We start from the raw sequence: 11,605 nt of genomic DNA on the forward strand, positions 1-11,605 counted from the left end.
AGCTCCGTCGTTGAGAATGCCGCGCTCAGTGCGCCTGCGCGCCGCTGTCTACGGCGCATGCGCCGTAGACAGCGGTGCCCGTTTTCGGGCAAATATCTCCTAAACCATATAGGTTTAGGAGATATTTCTTGGACCTACAGGTAAGCCTTAATCTAGGCTTACCTGTAGGTCAAAGTGGTTTGTAAGGGTTTACAACCACTTTTAAATGCAGTGGAGAAATCGGTTTAGCCGCAAAGGAACATGAAGTGGGTTCTTTACAAGATCACCAGGTCAAAATAAAGTGATAAGGTAAAAAAAAAATCTTCTGTGTGGTGGTCCAAGCATAAAATGCATGAAGGCAAAAAGCTTTAAGGTAAAAAAACTTCAGGATGCAGCCCCCCTAATTCTTTCCTGAACCCAAACCATTGATGTGTACTAGAGCCAAGGCTCTCCCAGATCTCTCTCTGTTCCCTGATTGGCTGAGACACCACAGCGGGAGCTGCTGTCAATCACAGCCATTGAGGAGGAAGGGGGGGCAGGACTGAGTCATGCTCTGTGTGTCGCATAAACAAAGGTGGCTCAGGAGTGAGCATGCACAAGTGCCCTTAGAGCAAGAACGGCTTGCTCTGGGGGCACTCTGCAAGGGGGAGTGGCCAGAAGTGTCGATGGGGACCTCAGAAGAGGAGGATCAGTGCTGCTCTATGCCCAACCACTGCACATGGCAGGCAAGTATGATGTGTTTATTATTTTAAAGAAAAACAAAAAAAAAAAAAAAATAACCAAGGCTTTAGAACCACTTTAAAGTGATCCTTTCAGCACAGGGTCACTTGTACAGTGCATATAAAATGTATTCACTTTTTCCACGAAAAAAATAAATTACACGAACCCACCATCCCAGGCATGTGCACAGGATTTAGTCATTCTGGCACAGATGAAAGGGGGTAGGAATGCACATTGAGCTTCAAATGCAGAACTTTGCATGCATTTGTTTTGAATGTTTGAACGCTTCAAGTTGGCAGGTAAGTGTGTATTATTGCAGAAGAGACATAGCATGTTTCTCCTGCAATAAAAGGTTGCCTGCCCACAGCTTTTGAAAAATTAAAAGTCAGTTCCTCTAACTTTTTGCCCATGTGACCAGAACCCCGGGCCTTTTGGCTATACTTTCCTGCTGAACAATAAAATCTGCCAGTATGTGCTCTGATCCTTCTCTTTAGCTGAGGTGTATATATAATAATAAATATATATATTAATATAACTTTATTTATTTTTATAACCCAGGGCAGCATTTTCCCTTAGGAGAGGTAAATATTTCAGCCCTTCCAAGTACTCTCTATTCATCCATCCCAGCAAAGCTGGTATTATAGATTCATTCTGGCATTTGAGCCTAGATCCACTGTAAAGGTTGTACTACATGTTGATAGCCAGTAGAGGGCACACCTGCCTAACATTTTGTTCCCTGCACTAGAACTGGTTGAGTTTTTATTTTTTAGAATTTATTTGGATTGCCCTCAATTTTAGAACACATTTAGTGCTGATCCTTGAGAAGTTCACTTCTCCTCTAATGGCAGTTTTATTAGCTTTGGGCTGTGTTGATGGTAACATGGAATAAATTGTTCTAAATTTCAAATGCTCCAGACACCTCCATATAGTGGTTCTGTGCATATGCAGCGTATATTCAACTGCTGCTGGGATCAATTGGATTTGAATAACCAAAGCCCTGTACACACAGTCTGACTTTCCGACGGAAAATGTGCGCTTGGAGCTTGTCGTAAATTTCCGACCGTGTGTAGGCTCCATTGGACAGTTTCCATCGGAATTTCCGTTGCACGAATTTTGAGATCTGGTTCTCGTATTTTCTGACAACAAAATCCATTCGCGCAAATTCTGATCGCGTGCTCGGAAGAAGAGCGGCACTGGCTATTGAACTTCACTTTTCTGGGCTCGTTGTACGTCACCGCGCTCTTGACGTTCGGAATTTCCGACCAACTTTGTGTGACCGTGTGTATGCAAGACAAGTTTGAGCCAACATCCGTCGGGGAGAAAAAAAAACCATGGATTTTGTTGTGGGAATGCCGATCAATGTCCGATCGTGTGTAGAGTTAGAGTTTAATGTTTCAGTTCTGGAATATTGAGCTGTTTAGTGTGCTGTTGGTGTGGCTCGGAATATGGTTTTGCAGATTTGCAATACTTCAAGCTTTTCATGTCGCTGCCTGTGTCGCATGGATAATTCCTATTGGCTCTCCAGCAGCGGGGTCCTCTCATGCTCAGAAATGGCACCAATGAGTGACCTGAATGGTGGACATGGGTAAGTATAACTTCACCATAGCCTTCCAGGATGGATTAGAGCTGGGTGGGAGGGCGGTTTGGGAGTTTGTACTTATTTGGCCTGAAGTGGAGCTTTAAATGACATACCAGTGCTATGATTTACTTTATAGCAATATGCTCTTCTTTGAGTAATAGTTCCATGAAATGATCCTCATGAATGAAATGACTGTTTAGTGTAACTGTCACATTTTTCTTACACAGATGAGTTTGAGAAGTACTGCAGTGAAATTGCAAACACACCAGCATGGGGAGGACAGTTGGAGGTAACAATCGACCTTTTTTTTTTTTTTTTTTTTTTTGTTGAGCCAAAATGCTAATTTGTAGAAAATTATCAGTATTGGGGAATTGTCCTACCCCAAACCTTAAAGTGATTGTAAACGATCACCTTGTAAAACAACCCATTCAGTTTAAAATAGAAATGAAAGCACATTTTGTATAGATATAAAAATAAATTAACCACTTGCCAACCAGCCCCTGAGTTTTACTGCGGCATAATGGCACGGCTGGGCGAAACGACATTATGTCCCGTCGCTTCACCCTGTGGCCACTAGGGGTGGGCCCGCTGCTCGCCCATGGAGCCGATGCAAGTGCCGGGCTCCCGCGATCGCTGCTGACACACCGAGAACAGGGATCTGTGTGTGTAAACAGTTTCCGGTTCTCTGTGGGGAGAAGATACAGATTGTCTGTTCGTACAGAATATGAATAGCGATCTGTCATCTCCCCTACAGTCCCCTCCTCCCTTCAGTTAGTACACAGAGAGGGAACACGATTAACTCCTTGATCGCCCCCTAGTGGTTAACCCCTTCCCTGCCAGTGATCTTTTTACAGTAATCTGTGCATTTTTATAGCACTGATTGCTGTATAAATGCCAATGGTCCCAAAAATGTCATGTGTCCACCATAATGTCGCAGACCCAATTAAAATCACAGGTCATTACTAGTAAAAAAAAAAAAAATGTATAATAAAAATGCCATAAAACTATCCCTTATTTTGTAGACACTATATAACTTTTGCACAGACCAATTAATATACGCTTATTGTGTGTTTTATTTAATTTTTTTACCAAAAATATGTAGAAGAATACATATAGGCCTAAACTGAGGGAAAATAAAATGTTTTTTTATGTTTTTTGGGGGATATTTATTATAGCAAAAAGTGAAAAATTATTGTGGTGTGTGTGTTTTTGAAAAAAAAAAATAACAAATTGTCGCTTTTGTTTTTAGCGCCAAAAATGAAAAACGCAGAGGTGGTAAAATACCACCGAAAGAAAGCTCTATTTGTGGGGAAAAAAGGACGTCAATTTTGTTTGGGTGCAACGTTGCACGACCGCGCAATTGTCAGTTAAAGCGACGCAGTGCCGAAATAGTTAAAATCTTCTGAGGCTGAAGCGGTTAAAAATGCCTTTTTTATATCTCTATCTCACATTCTCTCTGTTCTCAGCTGCATAAGAGCTGACAGGAGGAGAAGCAGCAGTACAGTGATCTTCCCAGTGAATGGTAGTGCAGATGTGGTTTGTCATAACAAGTCATTGGAGGAGAGCACATGGAGATCCCAGCATAGCTTAGAGCAGTGTTTCCCAACCTTTTTACCTTGGAGGAACCCCTGGCAAAAAGTTTGAGATCTCGAGGAACCCCTGAAATAATGTTCACATCTACAGCTCATGGAACATTTGGTATGATCAGCGAGCTGTTGATAACAAATATTTGTAGAAATAGCATTAAATAAAATAATATTAAAACGTACCTATTTAATGTGAAACTCGTGCTTTCTTTTCCTGCAGAGCTGATCCAATCAGAGCACATTACAGGGGGACGTTACATGGGGCGGGGCACATTACATGGGACACTGCATGGGGGCAGGGGACACTGCATGGGGCGGGCACATTGCATGGGACACTGCATGGGGCGGGGGACTTGACATGGGACATTACATAGGGCAGACTAATGGGCACATTGTGGGGGGGGGGGCACAACTGGGCACAGCACCGGTGTCTCTCTCTTTCTTCTGGTTTCAGAGCACATTTAATTTCTCCTCCAGTGGCGCGCCGTTCCCCCTCGGCCCCTCCTCCTCTTATCCTGTCCACTGCAGATGATGTCACTTACTCTGGAAGGACAAGAGGGGAGGAGGGGCCTACAGGGAACAGTGCGCCCCAGCCAATAGGATGCCAGCCGCTTCCCTGCCGATCTCTGCCTGTGTGATCCTCCTGTCAGCTGCCTGACTGACAGTTAGATCGCCGCGGAACCCCGGTTAAGAACCACTGGCTTAGAGAATTGAGAAAGGAGAGGGGCTTGGACTTTATAGGCGCAACCATTTCAATATACTGATAAAAAAAATTTATTTATTGAACATAGAAAAATGCTAAAAACATTAGAACAAGTCCATATTATAAAATCAAATGGTATGATATCAGTGTACAAAGCCTATATACATGTAAACTATACAAATCTTAGATGTGTGAAAAACCTCCTGACAGCATCAGATATAACAATTAATTTATCAATTCTAGGCTGTAACAACTTGCAGCTGATTGTACAAATCCTAAGGCTCTACATGTTGCGTGCCTTGCGCTTCTTCAGGAGCATCAGAGAAACGGACTTGCAGTAGACAAAAAAAAGATTAGGACATTAGGAATAAACGCCCGCCACATTGGTAATAGAATTCAGGTCAGCACTGAAAGTTTCTATATAGAGAGACTTTTAATACTGGTGGCTATGCTCCCTGCCTGGGTAATTGGATCCCAACACTACAGCAGAGCAAAATGGTAAAAGAGCCAAGACGTTGGCGATCGGGTGAGGCAGAGATGAAACAATAGCCTACAAATAACCCAATATGGATGCGCCCTTCACATGAGCAGCCGTTCGGGCAAAAGTACACAAGTATCCTGTTATCTTTGTATTGCTTCCTTTTGTGTGAGATTCCCGGTGTTCCTATCAGTTCCTTTGCTTTCCTGTTAAAAACTGACCACACTAAGCAGGAGAATTATGGTCAGTTCCCTAGCTATGCTGGGAACTCGGTGTGCTCTCCTCCAATGATCAAACTTGTCCCGGCAAGCCCCCCCACAGCCTGTCAACTGGAAGCTCTGTGTGCTGCTGCTTCTTCTCCCCCCAACTCTTATGCTGATAACAGAGGGAATGTGATCACTTGTTTATAAATACTTTTTTTTTTTTTTTTCTAATTTAAACCGAATGGGTTGTTTCACCAGGTGATCGTTTACAATCGCTTTTAACTTTGCGCCTACTGTGTGGGTTTTTTTTTTTAACAGTGTGGGAGTTGCTTTTACTACGGGAAGACATGGATCATGGTCCCTGCTTTGCAGAGTCACAGGATTCATGCCTTCCCTACTTTCTGATTGACTGTCTGCCTGGTTTACATAGGCAGACCATTGTTTTGTCTCTGCAGGATGATCAACTGATGCTCAAACACGCCTCCTGCACGGAAGAGCCACATCACATGTGTATATATACGTGAACCAGTACAAATACCCTGATATAGCTAGATTACACACACACACGCGCACACACACGCACATACACACACACACACGCGCACATACACACACACGCACATACACACACACACACGCGCACACACACACACACACGCACGCACATACACACGCACACACACACACACTGAGGCGGGGAAAGTATTTGATCCCCTGCTGATTTTGTATGTTTGCCCACTGACAAAAACATCAGTCTGTAATTTTAATGGTAGGTTTATTTTAACAGTACGAGACAAAAAAAAAATCCAGAAAAACAAATTTCAAAACAAGTTATAAATTGATTTGAATTTTAATGAGTGAAATAAGTATGGTATTTGACCCCTTTGCAAAACATGACTTAGTACTTGGTGGAAAAACCCTTATTGCCATTCAGAGGTCAGATGTTTCAGTTGTAGTTCTTGTAGTTGGCCACCAGGTTTGCACTCATCTCAGGAGGGATTTTGTCTCACTCCTCTTTGCAGATACTCTCCAAGTCATTAGGGTGAACCTTCAGCTCCCTCCACATATTTTCTGTGGGATTAAGGTCTGGAGACTAGCTTGGCCACTCCATGACCTTAATGTGCTTCGAGCCACTCCCTTGTTGCCTTTTGCCTTGGCCATGTGTTTTGGGTCATTGTCATGCTGGAATACCCATCCACAACCCATTTTCAATGCCCTGGCTAAGGGAAGGAGGTTCTCACCCAAGATTTGAAGGTACATGGCCTTGTCCATCGGCCCTTTAATGCGGTGAAGTTGCCTTATCCCTTAACAGAAAAACACCCCCAAAGCTTAATGTTTCCACCTCCATGATTGACGGTGGGAATGGTGTTCTTGGGATCATAGGCAGCATTCCACACCTGACCACAACACCCAGTTCTTCTCTGAATCATTCAGATGTTAATTAGCAAATGTCAAACGGGTCATGTGCTTTCTTGAGTAGGGGGACCTTGCAGGCACTGCAGGATTTCAGTTCTTCACGGCATAGTGTGTTACCAATTGTTTTCTTGGTGTCTCTGGTCCCAGCTGCCTTGAGATCATTGACCAGATTCTCTCGTGTAGTTCTGGGCAGGTTCCTCATTCTTCTCGTGATCGATGAAACTCCATGAGGTGAGATCTTGCATGGGCCCCAGACTGAGGGAGATTGACGGTTATTTTGTGTTTCTTCCATTTGCGAATAATCGCACCAACTGTTGTCACCCTCACCAAGCTGCTTGGTGATGGTCTTGTAGCCCATTCCAGCCTTCTGTAGGTCTACAATCTTGTACCCAACATCCTTGGACAGCTCTTTGATCTTGGCCATAGTGGAGAGATTGGAATTTGATTGCTTCTATCGACAGCTGTCTTTTATACAGGTAACAAGCTGAGATTAGGGGCACTCCTAATCTTGGCTCAGTACCTGTATAGAAGACACCTGGGAGACAGAAATCTTGCTGATTGATAGGGAATCGAATACTTTTTTCACTCGTTAATATGCAAATCAATTCATAACTTTTTTGAAATGTGTTTTTCTGGATGATATTAATGTTCTGTCTCTCACTGTTAAAATAAACCTACCGTTAAAATAATAGACTGATCATTTCTTTGTCAGTGGGCAAATATACAAAATCAGGAGGGGATCAAATAAGTTTTTCCCTCCACTGTGTGTGCTTGTGTATATAATACAGTTGTGCTCATAAGTTTACATACCCTGGCAGAATTTGATTTCTTGGCCATTTTTCAAAGAATATGAATGATAACACAAGAACTTTTCTTTCACTCATGGTTGGTGTTTGGCTGAAGCCATTTATTATCAATCAACTGTGTTTACTCTTTGTAAATCATAATGGCAACAGAAACTACCCAAATGACCCTGATCAAAAGTTTACATACATCAGTTCTTAATACTGTGTATTGCCCACTTTAACATCAGTGACAGCTTGAAGTCTTTTGTGGTATTTGTGAATGAGGCTCTTTATCTTCTCAGATGGTAAAGTTGGCCATTCCTCTTGGCAAAAAGCCTCCAGTTCCTGTAAATTCTTGGGCTGTCTTGCATGAGCTGCACAGTTGAGATCTCCCCAGAGTGGCTCAATGCTTTTGAGGTCCGGAGACTGAGATGGCCACTCCAGGACCTTCACTTTATTCTGCTGTAGCCAATGACAAGTCGACTTGGCCTTGTGTTTTGGAATTTCCAAATGCGTCCCATTCGCAGGTTCCTGGCTGATGAATGCAAATGTTCCTCCAGTATTTTTTGATAACATACTGCATTCATCTTGCCAACAATTTTGACCAAATTTCCTGTGCCTTTGTAGATTACACATCCCCAAAACATCAGCGATCCACCTCCGCGTTTCACAGTAGGAATGGTGTACCCTTCATCATAGGCCTTGTTGATTCCTCTCCAAATGTAGCGTTTATGGTTGTGGCCAAAAAGCTCAATTTTGGTCTCATCACTCAAAATGACTTTGTGCCAGAAGGTTTGAGGCTTGTCTCTGTGATGTTCGGCGTATTGTAAGTGGGATACTTTGTGACATTTGTGTAGTAATGGCTTTCTTCTGGTGACTCGACCATGAAGCCCGTCTTTCTTCAAGTGCCTCCTTATTGTGCATCTTGAAACATCCACACCACATGTTTCCAGAGTCCTGTATTTCACCTGAAGTTATTTGTGGGTTTTTCTTTGCATCCCAAACATTTTTCCTGGCAGTTGTGGCTGAAATTTGTAGTTGGTCTACCTGACCGTGGTTTGGTTTCAACAGAACCCCTCGTTTTCCACTTCTTGATTAGAGTTTGAACACTGCTGATTGACATTCTCAATTGAGTGGATATCCTTCTTTTTTTTATTTTTTTATTTTTTTTTTTATTTTTTTTTAATATCCCTTTCCTGTTTTATACAGTTCAACTACCTTTTTCCTGCAGATCTTTTGACAATTATTTTGCTTTCCCCATGACTCAGAATGCAGAAACCTCAGTGCAGCACTGGATGAAAGATGCAAGGATCTGTCAGGAGTCCAGAAACTCTGTGATCTTTTATATATACACACACTAATTACAAGTAAACGGATCACAAGTGAGGATGGCTACCTTTTTTAATAGCCATTCAAACCCTTTGTGTCAACTTGTGTGCATGTTATCAGGCCAAAATCACCAGGGTATGTAAACTGGGTAGAGTTTGCATGACTTTGAGGATTATCAAAATTCTTTGAGCATCCAAATGGATGAGGGATAAAGTTGAAAAAATTTTAAATAAAGGAAATATTTTAGAGGTCCATTGCTAATGAGTTGAATTGCTTTCCTGTGCCACATTGGTTGTCTCATTCTAGACCATGCGTATGCCATTTATACCTTAGGACAGGGGTCAGCAACCTGTAGATGGCGATCTACCAGTAGATCGTGGTCTGAACTTGCTGACCTGCCATCCCAGAGCATCAAACGGAGTGCAATACAGATGGACTGCTTGTAAAGTTGGAGTTGTAGTTGGGAGCAAGAGCCGCATAAGCTCTGTAGTGCTGGCTCCTGTCTCGTGTGGAGTGATACCAACTGCACTCCACCTCTTATCTCAGCTAGTGGTCTCCAGAGTGGTGCCAGCAGCAGAAAAAAGAGATCGTCTTCAGGTCAGTGTGAAGAAATACACTGGGCATAATGGTATAGGGCTGCTTTCATACTGATGTGCTGCGATTTACCCACAACGTGGGTGCAGTACAGTGTACCTGCAGCTTTTCTGTGGGTTTGCAGTGCTTAGCCATAGACTTCTAATACGTTCTGTGGGTTTGGTGCACTTTCTGAAAGTGCACCACACCTGCAAGCTATAATAGAAGTCTATGGCAAAGCACAATTAACCCGGTACAGGTAAACTGCAGCACATCGGTGTAAAAGCAGCATTATGGGAGGCTTAGAACAGTAAGGGTTCATTTAAATTTGCATTTTGGGTATGATAAAACCCCATAGTTGTGTTTTATACCACGCTTGCCCCAAGGGTGGTAAAAAGCTGCAGTGGCCAGTAGGGTACTCATGTTGCAGCCACAACAGGAGTTATAGGCGCTGTCATGGTTGGTGGGTGTAGCACCTGCCAAGCATGACTCATTCAAGTGAATGACTCTGTAAGTGCCCTGCTACCTTGTGCAGGGCACTACAAGGGGCAAGAGCAAACAAGGGGTTAAAGCTGGCAGCATTGTGTTGCTTTCTCACCACTTGCTTTAACCCCTTGGAGCTTGCAGCCCTAAGGGTGCCACTGCCGAATTAAACGAAGGGCTCATTCACAAATGCAGCAGGCGCTGCTGCAGCTGCTTCTCTGAAAAGTGATCCAAGTGTGGTGTTTGACAGGTGGTGAGGAGGCAATATGTTGCCTCCACACCACCTGATTTAAACCCATGATTGCCATGCAATGTACTAGATTGCAATACTGTAGTACGGCAATAAGATGTTTAAATCAGGTGTAAGGAGGTGACCCCGAGTCCGTTGATCTTTGACTTCTCCCATGTTGTTCAGCTAGATGTCCATCTCTTTAAGGTTGCCTATCCCTCCTTAGAATGTCCAAAGATGGGCCTATTGGAGGAATATGCAATTAGCGGACCTCCAGCTGTTGCAGAACTACAACTCCCATGAGGCATAGCAAGACTCTGACAGCCACAAGCATGACACCCAGAGGCAGAGGCATGATGGGAATTGTAGTTTTGCAACAGCTGGAGGTCCGCTAATTGCATATCCCTGGCCTATTGCATACCAGTTCTGTGGATTGGATTGGGCTGTCTGGGCTTTTTCCAGGTGTTAATAATGTGCCCATCGATTGTTGGTAGTACACATTATTTCACACACAGGTTTTACAAGTTGTTACATCTTTCTACACAATCTCAGCCCTCTCATTTTCTCAAACTAAAAAAAAGGAAGGACAAAAATGTAGTAATTACAACTGGGCCACTTTCACTTATTTCTGGGTATTGAGTAAGTGTGTGTTGTTGTTGTGTTTTTTTTTTTCTCAATTTTTTTTTAATGATCAGATTTTGCAACCTGATTTCTGTTCTAGCTCAGGGCTTTGTCTCACATCCTGAAGACCCCTATAGAAGTCATCCAGGCAGATTCCTCGCCTATCATTATTGGTGAGGAGTACACGGGAAAGCCAATCACTGTAGTGTAAGTATCCTGTTGGCCAATTTATAACTGCTGTTTACAGACTTAAAGCAAAACCTATTGATCTTGTCAATATTTCAGAGGTGCCCTGTGTCCTCTGCACACTTCTGTGTTCTCTATTTACCTCTCCCAGTTCTTGTCTTGGGACTACAAGTAATTTAATGTCTATGCTATGGAGCTGGAGACGGGGGTGGTTTTAGTAGCTTGGCAAACAAAGCTGGGTCCCTAGTCCACAAGAATTCTGTGGTATTAGCCCACAATGGGAAAATAGATCATTATAGATATGAGTTGTGACTCGTGAACTTTTACGGAAATAAGTGCAGACAGTAGTTTTGAGATTTAAATTCATTTTGAGGGTAATGGGGAACCTTGAAGATAAAGATGTGCTTAAAAGCAAATTTCAGCTTTTAATAAATAAATGCACGTTTTTGCAGGAAAAAATTTGCAATTTTCTTTCCCCCACAGGAGCCTGCAAAGCATTACCCCTGTGATCAGTAGATCATGGGTGCAATAACAGGCTCCTACAGAACATGTTACATCCTAAGTATGGGTGTAACATGTTCCTAAAGGTCAACTTGGCATTTACAGAGGTTGTAAAGGCTCATGAAGGTTTTTTTTTTTTTTTACCTTTATGCAAGAGAACTGACATGAGTCTAATGCCCTGTACACACGGTCGTACTTTCCGACGGAAAATGTGCGATCGCATCGTGTTGTCGG

The 11,605-nt window shown here is 42.9% G+C and overlaps 1 protein-coding gene across 3 annotated transcripts in view; it reads left to right on the plus strand.

Annotated features, from left to right (window-relative positions):
• The window catches only part of OTUD6B (OTU deubiquitinase 6B), a 35,178-nt gene that overhangs the window by 19,546 nt on the left and 4,027 nt on the right, over positions 1–11,605 (plus strand). For all 3 annotated transcript variants that reach the window (XM_077493008.1, XM_077493010.1, XM_077493009.1), the window contains 2 exons: positions 2,506–2,567; positions 10,785–10,891. In XM_077493008.1, the coding sequence (XP_077349134.1) occupies positions 2,506–2,567; positions 10,785–10,891 (169 nt within the window). The remainder of the gene's footprint in view (positions 1–2,505; positions 2,568–10,784; positions 10,892–11,605) is intronic.

This window comes from Lithobates pipiens, unplaced genomic scaffold, assembly GCF_037356315.1.
Source record: "Lithobates pipiens isolate NorthernLeopardFrog02 unplaced genomic scaffold, aLitPip1_a1.2 Scaffold_19, whole genome shotgun sequence".
In the NCBI taxonomy this organism is placed as follows: domain Eukaryota; kingdom Metazoa; phylum Chordata; class Amphibia; order Anura; family Ranidae; genus Lithobates; species Lithobates pipiens.